The 23,708-nt window shown below is 40.3% G+C and overlaps 1 protein-coding gene across 5 annotated transcripts in view; it reads left to right on the top strand.

The window, feature by feature from the left end:
• The first annotated feature begins 351 nt into the window (after nucleotides 1-351).
• The window catches only part of GK5 (glycerol kinase 5), an 81,416-nt gene continuing 58,059 nt past the window's right edge, over nucleotides 352-23,708 (top strand). For 3 of the 5 annotated variants that reach the window (XM_045088465.1, XM_004754485.3, XM_004754487.3), the window contains exons 1-3: nucleotides 352-632; nucleotides 9,235-9,328; nucleotides 12,354-12,429. In XM_045088465.1, the coding sequence (XP_044944400.1) occupies nucleotides 486-632; nucleotides 9,235-9,328; nucleotides 12,354-12,429 (317 nt within the window). In that variant the 5' untranslated portion in view covers nucleotides 352-485. The remainder of the gene's footprint in view (nucleotides 633-9,234; nucleotides 9,329-12,353; nucleotides 12,430-23,708) is intronic. The other 2 variants (XM_013057269.2, XM_045088466.1) reach the window with 2 other exon arrangements.

Genomic DNA, 23,708 nt, shown 5'->3' with positions numbered 1-23,708 from the left:
GCTGGGGAGGGTCTTACTGCGTATATTATTGCATTTAAAGTATTTACTGATGTGTGTTATATGTGCACATTTTACCAGGTTTTCACGAGAGAGAAGACTTGGGGGGAGCGCTCTGTTTATTAATATATACTTCAGGCTGCATTTCTAATTTCTTTTCAGGTCATTTTAATTTTCTTAATAGATATTCATGAAATGTAACTACGGTTGAAAAGAAACACGGGCCCCGCCTCCGGGAACTCGCTCCCCTCCGAGCGCCCCACACCGCCGCCAGGTCCTAGCAAGCGCCCCGCAAGGGTGTCTACGCAGCAGTGATGTCACGGCGTAGGGGCGGGGCAAGCGGCAGGGGCGGGGCCGCTTCCCGGATCTCGCGGAGGGGCGGGCCGGGGGCGGCGGCCCCGTGGGGCGCGCTCAGCCCCTGAGGTGCGGACTGGTATAAACGCGCCCTCTCGGCTGCCGGTTGTTGCGGAGAGGCTTGCGGGGTCGGGATGTTGGGGTCGCATGCGGTCCAGGAGCAGAGCGCGGCGGGCCCGTGTCCCGCAGGCTTCGTGTTAGGGCTGGACGTGGGCAGCACGGTGATCCGCTGCCACGTCTATGACCACGCGACGCTGATCCGCGGCTCCAGCGCGCAGAAGGTGACCGGGGAGCGAGCGTAGGGGGCGCGGGTCGGGGTCGCACGGAGCGCCCGGGATCTAGTCACTGGAGGCGAGCGGGCGGGTCCTCGGCGTCTGGCCAGGTTGTAGCCACCTGCAGCCCCGGCGGGCCCTCGGTCCTGAGCGGAGGGAGGGGAGCGGCCAGATCTCTGAATCACCTCCCCGGGTAGGGCTGACACCCGCGCGCCCTTCCCGTCCCGGCTGAGGGCAGGAGGGGCCCGGTTCGGGACCAGGGGTCCTTCGCTCGCATTTCTCACCTAAGGATTCGCTTTTCCTGGGTGGGAGTGCGGAAACTCGCAGGGTAGGGCAGAGCACTCCGCGCGTATCCAACCAGCAGGTGCTTTGTGACTTGCTAGGTTTTTCCTACTTCCTCGGTAGACTTGCAGCCCCGTCTTTATTTACATTTAAAATTTTCAGATCTTGATAGAATTTGTTGTCCATTCTTCAGTTATCATTATTAACTGCTTCTTAGAGTGCTGGTTTCTCACCTGAGCGACTGATTTTCATGGATATGGGAGGAATTGGACAAGTTTTGAAGGCTGTATTATTACTTTTCTCTTTTTCATCTTTGAGCATTGATAAAAATGCCTTTTTTTTTCTGCTTTGAGACACCTACCAAATCCTTACTTGTTATTAGTAAAGCAACCAAAATATTGGTGCTCTTCTGTTCTTATTTTAATGAAGTGTTGATTTCTTCCAGCGCACCAAAATAATGTTGATTTGATGTGGTGTTCTTACCCTTCTTTCCAGTATCAACATCTTTTTATGTTAGCAGTATTCGGAGTCATTAGTTACCTAAACCATTCCCCGCAGCACTGGACTCTCCTGTTTGCTCAGTTCTCACCCTTCTTCCCATCCCCTTAATAGTGTTTTTTCAACCGTATTACTTGCCCAGATGCAGATCTAGCCAAGTGACTGCTTTGAGAAAATGGGGGAGTTTCATTTCATTCTGCTTTCTGGACCAGAACAGTAAGCTGGGACCAAGCAGCTTCCTGGGCCCTTCTCTGCTACCTGTGCAGAAACACTGTCCACCCATCCTACACACGCCATCACTCCCCCAACCTGAAAGAACACTGTGCTTCAGCGACTGTATGCCTCTTATCTTTTTATGTCTTTATCACAACACAGTGATACTTTCCACACCATCTTCCTCATAATTCTAGACACAAAATACTTTTGTTTTAGGCAGTGATTTTTTAAATTGAAATATTTGGAACCAAAAGGGAGACATGGATTGTGAGAAAAATACAAAGTTTCCGTTGCTGAAGAATTTGGGGCAAATGATTAGTTTTTTAGAAATCAGGTAGGAATCTTAAAGATGGATCAAGACTATTGGTGAGTAACAGAAGACTAGAATGGTTTGCTCAAACTCTCAACGGTGAAGTGTCTGGAAAGATACACGAGTTAATAAAAATATAAAAATTCCCTGCCCTCAAAGGGTGAAACACTTAGGTTAAGGAGTTTGTAGCAGTGGCTCTCCAGCTGCTAGTAAGAGTTCATAGCAGTGCTTTTTTCTTTTTTTAAATATTGTATTTATTTATTTGTCAGAGAGCATAAGCAGGGGGAGCAGCAGGCAGAGGCAAAGGGAGAAGCAGGCTCCCTGCTGAGCAAGGAGCCCAATGCAGGACTCCATTGCAGGACCCTGGGATCATGACCTGAGCCAAAGGCAGATACTTAACCTACTGAGCCACCCATAACATGGCTACGATCTTACTAACAAAACTTTTGGGATTTTTTTTTGTATGTAATTTTTTCCTAGAAAATTGTTTTATGTCTTAAAAATTGTTGGTCTATAACAAATTAGAAAAGAACAATCGGAAATTGGTCATTTACTTCAGATAGCTGGAGTTCTTTGAGAAAGAGGGTCTTATTGGCCTACATTGCTACTTAGCACCTAGTTTATTACCTCCTGGGTACAAAATAAGTCATTGATTTCATTTAATCAAGGTGTTAGGAATTCAGTTTGCTTCGTGAGACTGATAGGGCATAGAACTTTTATTTTCTCTAGCGAAAATCACACCTCTGCTAATATGATGATAAGGCTAGATACAATAGAAACCCAGAACGTCTTACTATAGGATTTAACTGATACTGCTACATAAATAGCTTCTAAGAGAAACAGGGAAAGAAAAAGTGAAGAGATCACCCTTAGAGATAAGAACACAATAGGCGGGGGGTGCCTGGGTGGCTCAGTTGTTAAACATCTGCCTTCTGGCTCAGGTCATGATTCCGGAGTCCTGGGATCAAGTTCCGCATTGGTCTTCCTGCTCAGCCAGAAGCCCGTTTTCTCCTTCTCCCACTCCTTCTGTTTGTATTTCCTCTCTCGCTGTCTCTCTCTGTCAAATAAATAAAAATATTTTTTAAAAAACAACATAATAGGCTAAATTGGTCTTTTAATTAAAATTGGAATCCCAAACACGAACGCTTTGTGTTAGAAAGCTGGTACTAGGCCTCTCAGAAGACCGGTTTTATTTCTTGTGGCATTCATTTTTTAACAGCAGAGAAACGTTTTTAGGCTTTTTCTATGATTTGTTTTTTTGTTTCTTTTTTTTATAATTTGTATATTTTTTAAAGATTTTATTTTTTTGACAGAGAGAGACACAGTAAGAGAGGGAACACAAGCAGGGGGAGCAGAAGAGGGAGAAGCAGCCTTCCGGCCCAGCAGGCAGCATGACGCAGGGCTCAATCCCAGGACCCTGGGATCATGACCTGAGCTGAAGGCAGATGCTTAACGACTGAGCCGCCCAGGCGCCATTAATTTGTATTTTTTAAAAAGTCTTTGAATGGATTCTTAAATATTGGTGTCATATACTAGAATAGTATTCAGATTTGAAAATCCACATGTCAATGTTTGATGTTTCTAGTTTTAAGGAGAAAGTTTATCATGTTCCCCATTGGAACATCACACTATGTGAGAAACCGTAAAGACTAATAATGTCTTTGTTGGAAGAAAGGACAGAAAGGCCAGTCCAAAGAAGACAGTATAATCTGCACTACTGTGTACCCTTCTGGACAGTATTGAAAAATTCTGGTTGTTTGCTGTCTTTTGTTTTGTTTGTAATCAGCAAAACAAATCTTGGCTTTGGTTATCTTCTTGTCTAATTTCCATTTCGTCTTCCCTCAAGACAGGAGGAGATTTTACTATTATGACATTTTTTGGGGAGAGTGAGTTCTCCAAGCTGGTGGAGTTAGGGGAGTGACCCTGTAGTGCCACCTCCAAGTCTGAAGGTTTGTAGGTTTGATGCAGTGATACCCATATTGAGTTTTTCTGGGATCAGGAAGCGTTTATTGCAGTTGAGGCATTTATCTGTGGTCACCAAAGTCTTGCATAGAAAAAACATATTATTTGATAGAAGGGGAATGGATTTTGTTAAGTCTGTCTCTGATATCTCACAGGGAAGTAGTAGACCCTTTTTTCATATCAGACCTTGTCACCCTCATGCTCCCCACATAGTCACTGTTTTCTAGGCATTCCTTTGTTTTCTTTATTTTGGTCTTTTCTTACATGTTAGATCTTTGGTTGGTTTTTGGTTGTTCCTATTTTCAGTACCACTCCGTGGTCTTACCCTACTCAGCTGTATGTGATATATATTTGCAAAGAAAGCACTCTTCTGGTTCAGTCTCTTTGTGAGTAAACCTTTTACCTTCTGCCTGGTTAGGGAGGGGTGGTGATCTGGCTAGAGGAAGGGATTGGGGATCCTTATAAAGACTTTGAGCCAGGGACGCCTGGATGGCTCAGTCAGTTAAGTGTCTGCCTTCAGCTCAGGTCGTGGTCCCAGCATCCTGGGATTGAGCCCTGCATCAGGGTGCTTGCTCAGTGGGGAACCTGCTTCTTATGTTTCTGCTGTTCCCCCTGATTATGCTCTCTCTCACTCTCCGACAAATAAATAAAAATTGTTAAAAAAAAAAAACAAAGACTTTAAACCAATCTTGTGTTCAACCCCATCTGGCATCCCAGTCTTTGGAGGTGCCTCTAATTTTCAAGGCTTTACCATAGAATCTCTGCCTGCCAGAGTTTGAACAAAGGCATGTCACCTGAGCAGGGAGTGAAGTATCAGTTTTCTCCTCTGTTTAGCCATGTGCCATCAACCCACTCACTGTTCATATTAAAAACATTTGTTAAAACCTGGTCTGAGCCTGTTTGCTCTCTTAGCATTGTCTCTCTGCATAAACCTTTTTAATGTTTTTATTTTAATGGAATCTTGAGAGGAATTGGAGGTCAGATATGTAGGTTTAAGCCATCATGTTAAACTGAAGCCATGGGGGCCGGGGGAGAAGCCAGGCCCCCATGGCTTCTTTTTATTTTATGTTTTAAATTAACATACAGTAAAATTGCCTTTTTGGTGAATAAGTTCTGTGACTTCTAGCCAATGTAGGAGTAATCCCCAAAACTCGTATTAGCCCTTTATAATGCTAGCCCTTTGTAGTCATACTCCTCCCACACCTAACACTAATCCGTTTTCCATGTTCATAGTTTTGTCTTTTTGAGAATGTCCTGTAAGTGGAACAATATAGTCAGTAGCCTTTGGAGACTGACTTTTTTCAGGATAATGTCTTTGAGATTTGTCCATATTATGTATATCAATAGTTTATTCCTTTTTATTTCTATGTAGTAATCCATTAGATGAATGTGCCTCATTCATTCACCAGTTGAAGTACAGTTAGGTTGTATCCATGGTTCTGCTGATTGTGATTAGAGCTGCTATAAACATTTGTGTACAGATTTTAATGCGAACCTAACTTTGCTCTTCTCTAGAATAAATACCTAGGAGTGGTATTGTTGGGTCACATAGTAAATGCATGTTTAACTTACCAAAGAATTACCACACGTTTCTAAAGTGGCTGTACTATTTTGCATTCTCACCAGCAATGTATAAGAGTTCTTCACTGACACTTGAAATTGTTAGTGTTTTTTATTTTATGCATTCTGGTAGATGTAGCAGTATCTCATTGTGGTTTTGATTTGCATTTCACTAATGTTTAATGATGCTGAATATTTCTCTATGCATATATGCTATCCATATATATCTTCTTTGGCGAAGTGCCTGTTCAAGTCTTTTGCTCGTTTTTTAATTGGGTTGTTTGTTTTCTTACTGTTGAATTTTGAGATTTTTTCATATACTCTGAATGTAAGTGCTGTGTTGGATGTGTGATTTACAGATATTTTAAGCCAGTCTGTGTTTTGTCTTTTCATTTTCTTAACCATGTCTTTTGCAGGGCAAATGTTTTTAATTTTGATGTTCAATTTGTCAGTTTCTCAGTTTTATGAATGGTAATTTTGGTGTCATGTCTAAGAGTACTTCCATGTCTTTTGCAGGGAAAATGTTTTTAATTTTGATGTTCAATTTATCAGTTTCTCTTTTATGAATGGTAATTTTGGTGTCATGTCTAAGAGCACTTCATCTAACACCACATCACAAATATTTTTTTCCTGTGTTTTCTTCTAAACATTTTATAGTTTTATGTCTTAAATTTAGATCTGTGATCAATTTTGAGTGAAGTTTTGTGTAAGATGTGAGTTTGAGGTTAATTTTTTGCATATAAATGTCTGTTTCCAATTGTTGAAAAGCTATCTTTTTTTCCCATTGAATTGTCTTGTATATACTTGTCAAAATGAATTAGCTATATTTGTGTCAGTCTGTTTCTGAAGTTTGTTCCATTGATATCTAGTTGTTCATTTTTTTTTTTAATTTTTTTTTTTTTTTTTTTTTTAGGGAGAGAGAGAGCACATAAGTGGGGCGAGGGACAGGGACAAGCATACTCTGCACTAAGCACTGAACCCAACATAGGGCTGGATCTCAGGACACTTACCCAACTGAGCCACTCAGGCACCCCCTATTTCTCCATTTTTATGCTAGTAGTACACTGTTTTGACTAATATAACATTATAATAAGTCTTAAAATAGTTTGATTTCTCCAGTTTAATTGTCAACATTTTTCTGGTTATTTTTTGTTCTTTTGCTTTCTCCTATAAACTTTAGAATCATCGTGTCTGTATCTACTAAAAAATCCTATTGGGATTTTGATACGTGATTGTAGATGGCATTTCTTTAGCACTTTAGAAATGTTGAACCACTTCCTCCTGGCCTCCATGGCTCTGATGTGAAGTCTGTAGTCATACAGAATCATTGTTCTATATATATAATGTGTGACTGCTTTCAAGATTTTCCTTAGTTTTTGGTTTTCAGCATTTTAATTATGCTGGATCTGGACGTGTAGTGCTTTGGACTTATCCTTTTAGGAGTCTTGTAAGTTTCTTGAATATATAGATTTTAAGTCTTCCACTGAACTTGAAAAAATTTTAGCACTACTATTACTTCCCTAATTTTTTTTTTTTTGCATTGAACTCTTTTTTTTTTCCTTCTTTGGGGACTCTGATGACATAAATACTAGACCTTTTGCTCCTGTCTCATAGATCCCTGAGGCTTTATTCATTCTTTTTTTCCAATATTTTTTCTTTCTGTTATTTAAGTTAGATAATATCCATTAATTTATCTTTGGTTAAGACTTTCTTCTGTTGTCTTTATTCTCTTGTTAAGCCCATCCAGTATTTTTTTTTTTAAGATTTTATTTATTTATTTGGCAGAGAGAGATCACAGGTAGGCAGAGAGGCAGGCAGAGAGAGAGAGAGGAGGAAGCAGGCTCCCTGCTGAGCAGAGAGCCTGATGCGGGACTTGATTCCAGGACCCTGAGATCATGACCTGAGCCGAAGGCAGCGGCTTAACCCACTGAGCCACCCAGGCGCCCCTGTTTTTTTATTTTAATTCTATTTTTCTTTTTTAATTGATTTTCCAGCTTTATTGAGGTATGATTGAAAATAAAAGTTGTATATAGGTAAGGTATACAACTTGATGTTTTGGTGCACATATACATTGTGAAATGATTACCATAATCAAGCTAATTAACATACACATTACCTCACGCTATTTGTGTATGTGTGTGTTGAGAACACTTGAGAACTGCTCTCCTAGCAAATTTCAAGTATACAGTACATTATTATTAACTATAGTCACCATAATGGATGTTAGGTCTCTAGAACTCATTCATCTTATAACTGAAAGTTTGTACCCCTTGACCAGCCTCTCTGCACTTCTTCAATTCTCCTAATTATTGTATTTTTGAGTTCTAAAAATTTTATTTTGTTTTTCTTTTTGTCTTATATTTCTTGGCTAAGACTTTCTGTTTTGCCATTGGTTTTAAAAGAATTTGCCCTCTCTTCTTGGAACATTTTTATAATCACTGCTTGTGAAGTCTTGATCAGATACCTGTCATCTTGACATTGGCCTCTATTATCTTTTCCCATGTGAGGTGAGATTTTTCTAGTCCTTCATATACCTTGCAATTTCAGATTATATCATGGACATTTTGAATATAGTGTTATAAGACTCCAGGTCTTATGTAAATCCTATGATGAATGTTGATATTTTTCTTTAACCAGGCAGTTAATGCAGTTGGGTTCAGCCTACAAATTCTGCCAGTTTTTCTGTGAACTTTGGTTTCAGTGTTTGTCATTTTCAGAATCTTGACAGTACTATTTGTACATGCCCTGTGAATGTGCCACCTAGTAGCCCATCTGGTACCCGGGTAGGGGTTTGTCCCTTAGTTCTTAACATCTTTGCTATGCTGTTTAGATTACAGTTCACACATGTACAGCTTCAAGGTGAGTCTCAGAATTCATACCCAGCTTTCCAGAGCAGCTTTCCCAAGCTCCTCCCTCTCTGAGATGGTGTGGTACTTTTTGGTTCCCTGAGCTTCCCCTTTTGTCTCCTCTTTCATTACCCTATTATTCTGGCATGTCCTATGCCCACAGCTGGGGCTACACATCAGGACTACAGAGAGAGAGAGAGAAAAAAAACATGGCAGTCTTGGGCCTTATCTCCTCTGGTTGGAGAGGGAGTTTTACCTCCTTCAGTATTTTAGGTATTGCAATTACTACTGCAACCACTAGCCTGGGTACAAAAGTATGGAGGGAAGCAGGGGGATAAGAGGAAATATGGGGGATTTCTCCCATTCTCTCTGAGTGTTAGCCAAAACATGAGAGCTTCTCCTGGAGTTCCCACTGCATCCTGTTATCCACTTCTGGTTTTGCGGACTGTCTTGATTATACCAGGGAATATCAGGGAAGAAATTGGAAACTCACCACCAGTTAGTTGTACTCGAATTCTTATCCTCCTCCATCTTCCTGCAACCTTAGATTTTTTAGAGTGTGCATTCAACCCACGTTTTATCCCTGCATTCAGTGGTAGAGGAAGGGTGGAGTGTGTTTCCTCCATCATAGTCTGAATCAGAACTTGGTACTTTATTTGTTAATTTTTGTTTTTAAAATATTATTTTCTTATAAAAATAGTACATATTCATTATAGAAAACTTAGAAAGTAAAGATAAAATAAAGAAAGCTAAAATTTTCTGTAAACTCATGAACTAGAGAAAGCTTTATATCATAATTTCTATTTTAACAATAAAATTAATTAGATAATAAATGAAATAAAATTGTTAATTATTTTAACCATTTAAAAAATTTTAAGACCCAGATGTTATTGACTTACCTAATGTTGTTTTTACGAACTTTTCTTTTTCCAAATAGATAGAAAGTCTTTATCCTCAAGCTGGCTGGGTTGAAATTGATCCCGATGTTCTCTGGCTTCAGTTTGTGACTGTAATAAAAGAATCTGTTAAAGGTAATTAGACTTGCAAAAATAAAAATAATAAAGTATATTTTGTTTGTAGTAAAAATTTTCCTCAGTCTGTCAAATTTTGTGGGTTTCCTAAGTTATAATTACACAAATAGTATTTTACTGGGGCAAAATTTCTCAGTATTTTTCAGCAGACATCTGTGATTTATAATTAACCACTTTGTCAAGGAAAGGTAACAGCAACTCTCTGTCCTCTGGTTTAAATCTTTTTTCAATACAGTATAAAGGCTTACTTTCTTTCTTCACTCTTCATGTGTCTAGTGCTCGTTCGACTTCCTATTATGTACAAAATACTAGAGGGTTATAAACAAAATTATAACCCACAGTTCCTGCTCTCGGGAATTTATAGCTGTGTTACCTGTATTTTTTTTTTTTTAATGTTTTATTTACCCATCCGAGAGAGAGAGGGAGGGAGCACAAGCAGGGGAAGGGGTAGAGGCAGAGGGAGAAGCAGGCTCCTTGCTGAGCAAGGAGCCCAATGCCAGACTTGATTCCTGGACCCTGGGATCGTGACCTGAGTGGAAGGAAAAAGCTTAACTGACTGAACCACCCAGGCACCTGAAATCTTTTTTTTTTTTTTTTTTAAAGATTTTATTTATTTATTTGACAGAGAGAGATCACAAGTAGGCAGAGAGGCAGGCAGAGAGAGAGAGAGAGGAGGAAGCAGGCTCCCTGCTGAGCAGAGAGCCCGATGCAGGACTCGATCCCAGGACCCTGAGATCATGACCTGAGCTGAAGGCAGCGGCTTAACCCACTGAGCCACCCAGGCGCCCCATGGCACCTGAAATCTTAACTCTTTAAGGACATTTTCACCGTGTAACTTTCTTTAAGAATATGGCAAGAGATGACTTGTAAATGTGAATTCTAAAAGATCTTTCATTTCATTTTTGTGTCTCAGTTGCTTCTCCTTCTTGCCTTTTTGGTTTGAAATACTTCAAAACTTATTTTAAAAAGCTGCAAGAAAGGGCACCTGGGTGACCCAGTGGGTTAAGCCCCTGCCTTCGGCTCAGGTCATGATCGCAGGGTCCTGGGATCGTCGAGTTCTGCTTCGGGCTCTCTGCTCAGCGGGGAGCCTGCTTCCCCCCTCTCTCTCTGTCTGACCCTCTGCCTACTTGTGATCTCTCTCTGTCAAATAAATAAATAAAATATTTTAAAAAGCTGCAAGAATAGTACATGGAACAGCTGAATGCCTTTCCCCAGATTCACACATGTTTAGCAGTGCTTATCATTCTTTACAAACTCTTTTTTTTGACCCATTTAAGGGTTCATTTGACATAATTATTGTGATCCCTAAATATTTCAGCATTACCTCCAAAGGAAGGGAGAATTCTCCTATATAAGCACACTGTACATATCACAGAGGAAATTTAACATTAATACAGTAGTATTTTCTAATACTTAATCTTCAGTATTCCTCTCTTATCTCAGTCATTAGTAGGTTTTTTTTTTCCAATCTAGAATCCGTCCAAAGGTGAGGCATTGCATTTGGCAGTTAGTCTGTCTAGTCTCTTTTAATCTAGAGCATGTTATTCGTGGCACTGACAGTTTTCAGAAGTATAGACCAGTTTATTAGATGGTCCTGCATTTTGCAGTTGTCTTATTTCCCCATGATTAGATTCAGGTTAAATATTTTTCAGGGGAGTACTATACAGGGGTAAAGTATCTTCCTCAGTGCTCAAATTCAAGTTGTACCTAATTTTCCTAGTGGGATAAATTGCTTTTCTAAAAGAATATCACAAAAAATACTTGAGGGCACCTGGGTGGCTCAGTGGGTTAAGCCGCTGCCTTTGGCTCAGGTCATGATCTCAGGGTCCTGGGATCGAGTCCTGCATCGGGCTCTCTGCTCAGCAGGGAGCCTGCTTCCTCCTCTCTCTCTCTGCCTGCCTCTCTGCCTACTTGTGATCTCTCTCTGTCAAATAAATAAATAAAATCTTTAAAAAAAAATACTTGAGTTGCAATATTTTAAGAAGTATGAACCGGAAAGACCATGGTTTTTTTTTTTCTTTTTTCTTTTAAAAATTTTGTTTATTTATTTGACAGAGAGAGAGAGAATGAGAGAAAGAATCTCTCTTCTTGGGCAAGGAGCCTGATGCAGGACTGGATCCCAGGACCCTGGGATCATGACCTGAGCGGAAGGCAGACACTTAACTGACTGAGCCACTCAGGTGCCCCAGAAAGACCACATTCTATTTGCATCTTAGCATCTGTTAAGATCTAAGCTTCAGTAATTATACTATTTTCCCTGGGAATTTTTCTTGTCATCAACCATCAACTTATACTATGTTGTGGTGACCATAAAAATAAGTTGTTATACCAGTGAAGGGCGATTTATTCAGGAGTAGCAATTTGGGATGAGCAAGCTATGGCAAAAACCATAGGCTAGTTCAGCAAACAAAGGAAAGGAATGTTATTTTGTGGAAAAGGAGAAAAAGGTTGGGAAGGATTGTTTTGAACTGTAGTCCATTGGAGAAAAGTGAGAGTTTTCATTGGCTGGGGTAAATTTATTTTAGCAGAGGCAATGTACATCTTTTCCCGTTAATGACCTATAATTGCTGATTCCTTCCTGCTGAGGATTCTACTCTTGGGGTCTGTGATTGATAGGTCTTCCTGTAATTGACCCAGTGGTTTGGCCTGCAATGCATTTTAGAGAGGTTTCCCTTTATTAATTTTTATAGGTTGATCATTGCTTGAATTAAGATCAGTCTTTTAGTATTATCAAGAAGAAATACAGTCTAACTTACTTTGAGTGGTGTTTGCTTTTTTTCTAACATTTAAAACAGAAAGCTCCTTTTGTTATTATTAGAATATGACCTTTTTCCCTTTAAGTAAAAAATTACTGTAAAACCATCTTAGTAGTGCTTCCTTTATTAGCTCCAGTTATGTTACTAAATGCTAAACCCATATGTTTCCCTTAAAGATTATATTGAATGATTTATTTCCCATACTGTAATAGTATAAAGAAAAGCTTCACTAGCTTTTAAACATGTGTTCTACCTATCTTTATTTTTAGCTGCTGGGATAGAGATGAATCAAGTTGTTGGTCTTGGCATTTCAACACAGAGAGGAACTTTTATTACGTGGAACAAGTAAGTGCATTGTGTGATAAGCATTCTCTTGCTGGGTTTGGACCACAGTGAATACATTGCTCCATTGCTGTGAAACCTTTTCAGAGAGTTTAAATTGGTGAATTAATAGAAATTTAACTTGGTTAAGAGGGATGAAAGTGGGCCTACTTTCTGGCATTTTAAAATACACTCCCTGCATGTTATCTGAGGTCGACTTACATAAAATGATAACAATCAAAAATATTGTTACTGTCATAAAATTCTCCATTCCTTTCTTTTGATATAAGGTAGTTTTTCAAATAAGCATGGATTGAAATCTTAAAAATTAGCTTATACCGGAAAAGATTCAAGAGAGACTAACAAGTTTCATAAACACGATTCTATAATTATGGTTTATATTTTCAGTCTATTACAAATTTAATATTTAAGTACCTACAACATATGGGGTATGTGTAGATTAAACACAATTATAATATAATGGTTATCATATAGTGAATATCTATATTTCAGGTTCTGTTATTCTAACAAACAAACTTGTTATTCAGGTATTATGACTCTTTACAGGAAGAAACCAGGGCTCAGTGAAATAATTATGTAAGTGGTTCAAGGCCACTCAGTTAATAAATAGAGCCAAGATTCCAAATTATCTTTTTGGACTCCAGACATGCTCTTTCCACTACACCCATATTTCCTTCAACATGAGTTTCTTTAAAATTTTTAAGGTTTTATTTATTTGAAAGAGAGAGAGAGAGCATAAGAGCCAGGTGGTTGTTAGAGGGAGAAACAGACTCCCCACTGAGCAGGGAACCTTGATGCAGGGCTTGACCTGAGCTGAAGGCAGACGCTTAACCAACTAAGCCTCCCAGGAGCCCCAACATGGGTTTCGTTAAAAACAATAACAACAATCACAAAACTCTATAAGATGTTTTTTTGTTACAAAGCACTAGACTCCAAAGGCATCTTGAGCATAGGGCAGTGGGGAGGAAAAGTAATAGATATAGGAAGTAAGGATAAGTGTTAGAAACATAATCAGGGTGAATTCACAAGGTCTTGGCCTTTATTTCAGTATTGGATAAGAGGAAGAAGTTTAACTTTACCAATATGTCTGGCCTTGATGTTTGAGGGGATATGATAGAAATTACAGAGAACATTAGAGGAGGAATGAGTTAGATGGTGATGAGGGTGGGTGGAAGGGAATATGATGAAGTGTTTGGTTTGGGATGTGTGAATGTGGAGATACCCCAAAGGTGGTTAGAACGTTTGTCTGGTTTAACTAAGGCATGGCTCATTTCCTCTAGATAGGTGCTTTTTCTTTCAAGATATGATGTATCTCAAATGGTTGCCTGCATCTACAGCATGCCTTCCCCAAACTTCCCAGCCTGTGTGCTGGGCAGAGGACGTCTTAAATAGGTGATACATTTGTCAGATGAAAGACTAAATGAATTAAAGTCATCTGGGTTGATCAGGATTTCTAAAGAGTGGCACCATTCACATTTTGGGCCAGATGATCCTAGTTGTTGGGGCCATTGTAGGGTGTCAGGCAGCATCCCTGGTCTCTGCCCACCAGGTACCAGCAGCACCCCACTCCCCCAGTTGTGACAACCAAAGACATCTCCAGACATTGTCCAAAGTCCCTTGGGGGAGAGAATCACTCCTAGTGGAGGATTGTTAACATAGACTGAGTCGAGAGAAATAGGTGTGTTCTCTGATAGGAATTACATGGATAGAAAAAAAAGAAGACTGAGGATTCGGACAATTAATATTCGCCCCTCCGCCCAACATAAACGGGATCAGAAAGCAAAAAGCTGGCATGATAGGACAAACAGGGATCTGGGAAGTAGGTGGATGGAAGTAGGGGCAAGGGAGTGTACCTAGGGAAATAACTCACTGGAAGTGTTGTGTTTTGTTGGATTTGGAGATTAGATCATTGCCCACAAAGATTATTTACATCAAAACCTAGATAGCAGGTCATTCATAACAGGAAGATCAAAGTACTAGGAAGAAAGTTTGTATGTGGCAGTAAGACCATGTTTTACTTTTGGGAGAAACAGAGGAGTCAGGTCAGGTTCCAAGACCATTCACTCCCCTTACTGGTGGTGGTGTCCTTGTGGAAGGGCAAGATTTCTTCCTAAGACAGCTAATTGTGAATTTTCTCCTTGACTGTCCTTTTTTGAGATGTTTGTATTCTTTCACGGGTTTTGGAAACTTTGCTTGTAGGAACTGAAACGCTAGAGATTTCCCCAAAAAAACCCACACAAGGCTTTGTGCTTCTTTTACCTTGAAATAATGGAGTCTTAAAATAATGCTCCCCGAGTCCTCGTGAGCCACGGTAGCACAGAATGTCGGTAGATCTGCAAGCGCCACAACAGAGAGCGGAGATACAGTGCAAAAGTGGGCATGGCTCCGAGCCAGCAGGAAGTACCTCGTGCTCATTTTCTGGAGAAAGATTGACAGACAGGCCCCTGGCACAGTCTGCTGTGCATTCCAGTCCCAGCCTGCACCTCCTCGCCCCAGCTCAGCGCTTTTTTCTCCTGCAGTCACGGCTGTGGTCCTGTTGTCCTGACCGTACAAATATTATTTTCCGGTTGTTGCTGTAAGGATATCTAAAACTTTGAACTTTGTTTTTGTTTTTCTCTTTCCCCCTCCTTTCGATGCCAGGAAACTTGGTTCTTGTTTTTTCTTCATATTCTTAAGGTTAAAAAAATTTTCTCAGTGTATTTAATCAGTGGTGTGTTTAGCCTGCCTCTTCAAGTAATGGCATTTCTCCTCCATCTTGGTTGTTTTAAGCTCCTTTTGTTCTAAAATATCTGAGCTGTTTTGGTTCTTCAATCTCTTGTGTCTCTCAGGGAGGCTTCTGCCTGCTAACCTCGGATCAGGGTGTGTGCCAATTAGTAACATAAACTATGAGTCATGCAAGCAAACTGAGATTCACTCAGTCACTGTTTGAGGACTCACAGGGAGAAAAGCACTGTGCTGGCTGCAGAGCTGAATACGAAAATGAGTAAGAGCACCAGCCCTCAAGGAATTTGCAGTCTCTTAATACAAGTATACAAATGAGCCTGTGTTCCCTGCACCAATACATCTTTTATTGTGGTACCTGATACTTGTGTTAATGGTTCTTACCAATTACTTATGACACAAATATATTAAGAGCCTCGGAATGGCGTAATGTGTTAGAGAGGTTTAAGGCAACTCATTTACAATACTGCTATTGACGTTTTTCCTCCATTTCTCCTTTTCTTGTTGACAGGGAAAACAAGCCCAAATCACTGCTTGCTAAGTGAATATTGGAATATGCGCGGCTTCTTGCGATCAGTATTCTAGATTGTCTTCTACCATGTTATGAATTAGTGAAGTCACTTTCCTTTTACGATCTTCTCCCTGTCCTTATTCTTCAGCTATGCTAGCATCTAATGCATCGTGCTTCATCCTGGCCGAGAAGCTTGGAACGTGTAATTTATTTAGTCAGGAGTGTTCAACCTCCTTGTTTGTTCCTTCTCATCCTTCAGAGCTCGCTTCTGTTGTCATTTCTCATGGAAGTCTTTCCTGACCTCTGCACTGGGCAAGGTCTCCCTGTTAGTATATTCATGGCAGTCTGTATTTTTCCTTCAGAAGACTTATTCCTATCGTAAGTAAGCAATTGAGTAATTGAGTATTTCTTTGGTTTCCCTAGTAGAGAATATATTCATAGGGGCAAAGATGCCGTGTCTCTCTCTTCTTCATACCTATGTCCCCAGCTCCTGGCACAAATTGCTGTGTGAGCATTTGATGAATCAGTGATTAAAGATCAGATTTAAGTGTGTAAGTAGATGCTGTTGTGTGTAGAATGGCACAGAGAATCGTATAGGTGTAGATTCCACTTCTGTCAAACACAGTCTGATAGTCCTGATTGGTAGCAGCATTCATTTTTCAAATACTTCTTTGGTATCTGGGCTAGGGGGTGAGAATCTGAAAGTGAATAGACTGTGTCTTCAGGAGGCTCACGGTCCAGTGGGAGATACTGTGCAGGGTGCAGGCTGCTAGAAATCTGCCCCGTAGAATTGCTGTGTACCTGGTAATGAGGGAGCTGAAGGGGGGCACTGAATAGTATAGAAGAAGGTGGAATGAGGCAGGGTTTTACAGAGTCATTTGAACCAGGCCTTGTAGGATGAGCAGAGTTTTCTAAGTAGGAAGAGCATATCACTGGCAAAAACAGTAGCTGGAAGAGCATGGTATGTTTGAAGAATGAGAAGTACTGTAGATTTCAAGGGATAAAATAGAGAAGGCGCCACCACCACGTGTTCTGACTCCTTCCTGACACTGACCTTCTCTCAGATTCCCCTCCTCATATTCCGTGCTCCAGCCACACTGGCCGGCTCTCTGTTTCTTGAACACTCCCCACTGGTTCCTACTTTTGTTATGAGTAGCTTTGCACCTGTTGCTCCCTCCATCTGGAGCTCTCTTACCTGAGAACTTACCTCTTTCCCATCATTCAGACTTCACTGCAGAGATCATTTCTCCTAGGAGACCTTCCCTGACCATTTTATTTGCCTATCACTTTACTATTTTTTTTTCTTCACATCACTTATTATCCAAAATTCTTTTTTTCCGATATTTTATTTATTTATTTGAGAGATAGATAGTGAGAAGAGAGCACGAGCAAAGGGAGGAGAAGCGAGGTCCCTGCTGAGCAGGGGAACCTGGCATGGGGCTTGATCCCAGGACGCCAGAGATTATGACCTGAGCCAAAGGCAGACGCTTAACCAACTGAGCCACCCAGGTGCCTCTAAAATTCTTATTTATTTATTTGCATATTTATTTTTATTACATATCTCTTATTGGAGTAAGAAGTCCCATGTTGGGATTTCTGTCTGCCCTATTCTCACTGGATCCTTCATACTCAGAACAGTGCCTGGCACATAGTAGGCACTCAAATCTTTGTGACTGAGATGTACCTAGAGAGGAAGACAAGGTCCCAGTCCAGGAAAGGCCATTTGTTGTGGTAAGGCTAAGGAGTTTGTCTCTTACAAGAAGTGGGAAACTATCAAAAGCCGTTAAGCAGAAGAGGAATGTGACCAAATTTACATTTGAGAAAGAATATTCTTGAATCAGGGCAGTCTGTATTTCTCCTTCAGTGGACTTATTCCTTGTAGTAGGGGAGCAGTTGAGTAGATCTGAGGGGAATGAGACTAAGTCTGGGAAGTCTTTTTGAGGGCTATTGTTTATTCAGGTCTCTGTTCTCCTATCTGAAAACACTCCCCACTCCCACTTACTCTATTCCTTTACCATGCCAGTGTTTTGCAGCATGATCCTTACATGAAATGATAGGGGGAAAAAAGTTGGCAAAGGAAACAAAGAAAACCCCATATACTTAGAGAGCTAGAAGGAGAAACATCACAATGATAACATGGAAGTTTAGGAAAGTGACAGTTTTAGGTAGGAAGAAGTGATTGTCAGGAGTCAATATTGCAGAAAGGTCAAGTCAAATTGAAAAGGAGCCTGTAAATCTGGAAATTAGGAAACCAACGTTACACAGTAAATGTAATTTTCATGAATGATTAGAAATCTCAGTTGCATTTGAATTGTGTTCAGTTGAGGTAATGGGAGGTGATGAGAAAATGTTGAAGGGGCTTAGTTAGGTGTGGGGGGCATCCTGGGTTAGGAGAGGTATTTTTTGTTCTGTTTCAAATGTGGGAGATTTAAGCATGTGTAGAAAGTTGATGGAATACTGATGAAATGAAGTGATGGAAAGAGTCAGGAAAGCATGGGTATAGAAAGTTCAGGTGGAGCTGCCAGCCTGTGACATGAGAGAGAAAGCTTTTCCTCTGAACCAAAAGAGAAGTGGGGGAAATGGGGAGTTAGGAAAGTCATTCCTGTGTCTTTACTTCCTTTGAGAATAGATGGTAGTGCTGGCCTAGGCCTTAAGAAATCTGTGGAAATTAAGATGTACCATTTGTGGGGCATGGGGAGGAAACTAATGAGGGACAAGAGAAAGAATTTTATTGTTTTAAGTGACTCTGAGGACATAGACAAGGTTGTGTTCCATAGACAATGGATTGGTATCAATTCACAAGGTTCTGGCATTGAAAGTAGACACAGAATAAAGCTGGTAGAATCCCAGGTTGGTGTTGAAAAGGTAAATGGTTAACTGGAAAGATAAGGTATAGAGAGTGACATTGTGCAGAAAAAGGGAGAAGGAATTGGTGAGAGTTGGACAGATCAAGCATTGAGTTAGGAAGAGAGGTTGTCGTAAACTATTTTGGAACTCTAGAACCTGATTGGGCCTTGTAACAACTAGGGGATGATGGATCAAGGTAGAGGCTACTATTCTCAGGTAAGAGGGTGTGTGCAAACTGGCCATCATCCTTTACTCCTCAGCCCTGCTTTGGGTGTGGGGAAAGCAGCTCACATTCCTGGAGTGAGTGCCAGGGCAGGCAGTGGGGACATTGTTCTACAAAAATTTGAGTGTGTATGCTTTGGTGGATTTCATTGTGGCCTACAGAACTGGCATGGATGCTCACCTAGGTTCCAGCCCTCTCAGCTGCAGTGGCTTTCACAGGCTGTGTCTGTTGGAAGATTTAAAGGACCAGTACCTTTGGGGGGTTCTTTTGGAGCCAGACATTAAGAAAATCTTTATCAGGTCACTAGCCAATGACAGAGGTAAGAGAAGTTGCAGAAACTTCAGTGATCATACTCAATAAGGAATGCACACTTTGCAAAAATAGTGTGGAAAAGTCACAAGCTGGCAACTCCAACCCTCAACAAAGAAAAATCTGCAGTACCTGAGGAGTGGGAAATCAGATATCCAGAGTTATCACATTTATTTTCAAAGGCATAAGTTTTAAACATATCACTAACTGAAGAAATTAGTCACAGTTTAAGGAATATTCAATGAATTAATCTGCTAAAAACTAAAATTATACATTAAGATTTTTTTTTTAAAGATTTTATTTATTCGTTTGACAGACAGAGATCACAAGTAGGCAGAGAGGCAGGCAGAGAAAGGGGGGGAAGCAGGCTTCCCACTGAGCAGAGAGCCCGATGCAGGGCTCGATCCCAGGACTCTGGAATCATGACCTGAGCCAAAGGCAGAGGCTTTAACCCACTGAGCCACCCAGGCACCCCATACATTAAGATTTAAATTGCACATTATAAATAGTACAGTTTAAAATTATGCAATTCAGGATTCATGACATTTCCTATAAATACATTTTTTTTCCTATAACCATTTTTAACTCCTTAATTACTCTGTCTTTCCTGTAAATAGCACCTCTCAGTTCTCAGCCTTACAAGTTATTAAGCAAGGTGCATTTTTAATTTTACTTTTATTTTTAAAGATTTTATTTACTTATTTGAGAGAAAGATAGCAAGGGAGAGCATGAGAAGGGGGATGAGGATGATGGAGTGTTTGATCCCAGAACCCTGGGATCATGATCTGAGCCAAAGGCAGACGTTTAACGGACTGAGCCACCCAGGCACCCCAAAGTGCATTTTTGTATATTTAAATAACAAAAATCTCAGTCTAGGTGAGATTATGGCAGATATGTTTCACTTATGCATTACTATCTTATTTTATAATACATTTGTTTTCATATAAACTTAATGTCTCCAAGTAGTTATCAAGTATATCCAATGCCTCAGACACTCCCCAAAGCACCATCCGATATGGGAACCGTATCTGAGAAGGCATTAAAAGTATTGCAGTAGTCAATATGCAATATGGGCTATACCATCAAATATTGGAGGTTTGGCCACATATGAGGAGCTGGAAAATCACCTTGTGTTTTGACTCAGTAATCTCACACTTAGGAGTAAGGGAGATTTGGGGGAAATAACCCAACAGAAGCAACAGCAGCACCTCAGAATTTGACCTTGGGAAATAGGGTCACTGTGGATATAATCAGTTAAATTAGGATGAGGTCATAATGCAGTAGGGTGGATTTGTAATTTGGTATGACTCGTGTCCTCACAAAAAGATGGCCACGTGAAAACAGAAACACACAGAATACCCTGTGGAGGAGGGGGTGGAAGTGATGCACCTCTGAGCCAAGGAATGCCAAAGATTGCTGCAGACCACCAGAAGCTTAGGATGAGGCTAGGAAGGATTCCCTTATAGGTTACAGAGGGAGCTGGCCCTGGCAACACCATGATTTTGGATGTTTAGCTTCCAGAACTATGAGACAATAAATTGCTATTGTCTTAAGCCACACAGTCTGAGGTGCTTTGTTATGTCAGCCCAAAGAAAAAAAATACGATGGTCAACTCTGATTTTTGACAAGGCTGCCAAGACCAGGCAATGCAGAAAGAACCATCTTTTCAACAAATGATGCTGAGAAAACTAGGGGTCCATATGCAAAAGTATGAATCCGGACCCGTACCTTATACCATATACAAAAATTAACTTAAAAAATGAACTGAAGACTAAACTTAAGAGATAAAACTTCAAAACTCTTAGAAGAAAGCATAGAGGAAAATTTTCATGGCTGTGGATATAGGACTGATTTCTTAGATGGTACCAAAAGCACAGCTAACAAAACAAAACAGACCAAATATAGATAAATTGGACTTCATCAATATCAAAAACGTATATGCATCAGAAAACACTATTAAGATATTTTCATTTTTTTAAAGATTTTATATATTTATTTGACAGACAGAGATCACAAGTAGGCAGAGAGGCAGGCAGAGAGAGAGAGGGAAGCAGGCTTCCTGCCGAGCAGAGAGCCCAATGCGGGGCTCAATCCCAGGACCCTGGGATCATGACCTGAGCCGAAGGCAGAGGCTTTAACCCACTGAACCACCCAGGTGCCCCGATATTTTCATATTTTTGACAACTAATTCCTCTTTCATATTCTTACCTACTGGAATTCCCCAAAGTATAAAAATTGCCCTAAATTTAATCACAAGGACAAGAAATAAAGCCATGTTGAAATTACTTTGGCAGAGTGTACAATTTGTGTTTTAAAGATTTTATTTATTTATTTGACAGAGAGCATAAGCAGGCAGAGGGAGAGAGAGAAGGCAAAGGGAGAGAGAGAAGCAGGTTCCCTGCCGAGCAAGGAGCCCAGTGCAGGATTCCATCCCAGGTCCCCGGGATCACGACCTGAGCTCAAGGCAGCCACTTAACTCACTGAGCCACCCATGCGTCCCTACAATTTGCATTTTAGAAATGTGTCTGGAAAAATTTATAGTCAGTGATATCTTAAATGTGCTGTAAGATTTCTGGAAAATGACAGCAGCATGGAAGGCATGTGTCTTGGTCTGCATCTTGGTGTGTTTGGTTTGTAATCTCATCTATAGGAAAATTGGAATATTGCTTCTCTGATTTGCATTTATGATAATGGTGACTTTTTGGATCACTGAAGGAAAAAGAAGTAATATGTTCATGATGTAGGTGAATGCTGTGATTCTCATTAATAGAGGTGAAAAATGGGGGGGGAGGACACTATTAAGAGAGTGAAAACTCACAAAATGGTGGAGAGTGTTTATTTGTAAGTTATCTATTTGATAAAGAATTAATATTTAGAATATATAAAGAACTACATCTCAATAGCAAAAAACCAAATAACCCAATTCATAAATGGACAGAGGACTGGAATAATATACAATTAGTCAATAAGCACATGGAAGGATGTACAATATCATTAGCCATTGGGGAAACACATATCAAAACCACAATGAGGTATCACTTCACACCCACCAGGATGGCTATAATTTTAAAAATGAAGAGGGTGCCTGGGTTATTAAGTTATTAAGCATCTGCCTTAGGCTCGGGTCATGATCCCAAGATCCTGGGATCAAGCCCTGTGTTGGGTTCCCTGCTCAGCGGGAAGCCTCTTTCTCCCTCTCCCACTCCCCCTGTTTGTGTTCCCTCTCTTGCTGTCTTTCTCCTTCTGTCAAATAAATAAATACAAATCTTTTAAAAATTAAAAAAAATAGAGAATGACAAGTGTTGGTGAGGATGGGGAAACATTGGAACTCTTGTATACTGGTGGCAAGGATGTAAAAATGGTGTAGCCACTGTGGGAAAAAGTTCAACAGATCTTCAAAAAGTAGACTTACCATATGACCCTGCAATTCTCATCCTAGGGGTTTGTGCAGAGGGGTTGGAAACAGGGACTCAAACAGGTATAGCAGTGTTAATAGCAGCATTGTGCACAGTGGCAAGAAGCTGGAAACAACCCAAATGTTTAGAAATAATGGAGACGGTAACATAGAACATTGTGAACTGTACTTAATGCTACTGAACTATGTACTTAAACGTGTTTAAAATGGCAAATTTCGGGATGCCTGGGTAGCTCAGTTGGTTAAGCAGCTGCCTTCGGCTCAGGTCATGATCCCAGCGTCCTGGGATCGAGCCCCACATCGGGCTCCTTGCTCAGCAGGGAGCCTGCTTCTTCCTCTGCCTCTGCCTGCCATTCTGTCTGCCTGTGCTCACTCTCTTTCCCTCTCTCTCTCTGATAAATAAATTTTAAAAAATGGCAAATTTCATGTTACATATATTTTACCACAATTTTTATAAAGAGAGTCAAGGGGTAGAGAGTGTGCTAGGTCATGGGATGCAAGAATGGAAGGAATCCTGGGAGAGGTTGGTAGGAAGAAAAGGGAATGTTTGAGGGATTAAAGGCTGTAGTGAGGTTGAAGGGAAGGCATTTAGAGAGTAAGATTGAGAGAACTGGAATAATAGCAAGAAGTGTCAACTAATATATTGGAATGTTAGAATTTCAGGAGTAGAATGTTCCCAGGTTAATACAGTTGAGGACATGCTCTTGAGTATGGACTGCTTAAGAAGTAGGGGTTATGACAGTTTAGGGAATTGAACGTGGCCAACCCACATGGGAGGGCCGCTGGAAATAGAGTAGAAAGCAAGTCTGAGTTCAGTGTCGAAGATTGGTAGATGTCAGTGGTTGACTTACAGGAGCCAACAAGGGAAATGATTCATTTCTACTATATTTCTTAGTTTTGTACTTATATTGCAGTGTCCACCCAGAGGTTGTTAAATTTCTTTTTACTAGACACATTTTGATAAGCCTGGTAGGTTGCCAGTGGCTAAGCCAGTCATAAAGTTGAGAGATGTAGAAATAGGTTTAGGCAATATTTCAGCTCTTCTGTAGGTACAGAGGTTTTGATCTGATAGTGTGACAAGGTACAGTGAAGGGGGAAAGCATTGGCTTCTTTTTAAGGTGTATGGGCAAGTATTTAAAAGCCTTTTCATTAAGTTCTTGTGTTTTAGAAGTATGCAGAAGATGCTTCAAAAAGAGCATCTTTCCTGTTAGAATTTGGTCTAGAATTTAATATTATTTATCATATTATAATACTTA

This window comes from Mustela putorius, unplaced genomic scaffold, assembly GCF_011764305.1.
Source record: "Mustela putorius furo isolate JIRA1106 unplaced genomic scaffold, ASM1176430v1.1 tig00003834_pilon_pilon_pilon, whole genome shotgun sequence".
Taxonomy (NCBI): Eukaryota; Metazoa; Chordata; class Mammalia; order Carnivora; family Mustelidae; genus Mustela; species Mustela putorius.
This window is presented reverse-complemented; position numbering and strand designations above follow the sequence as displayed.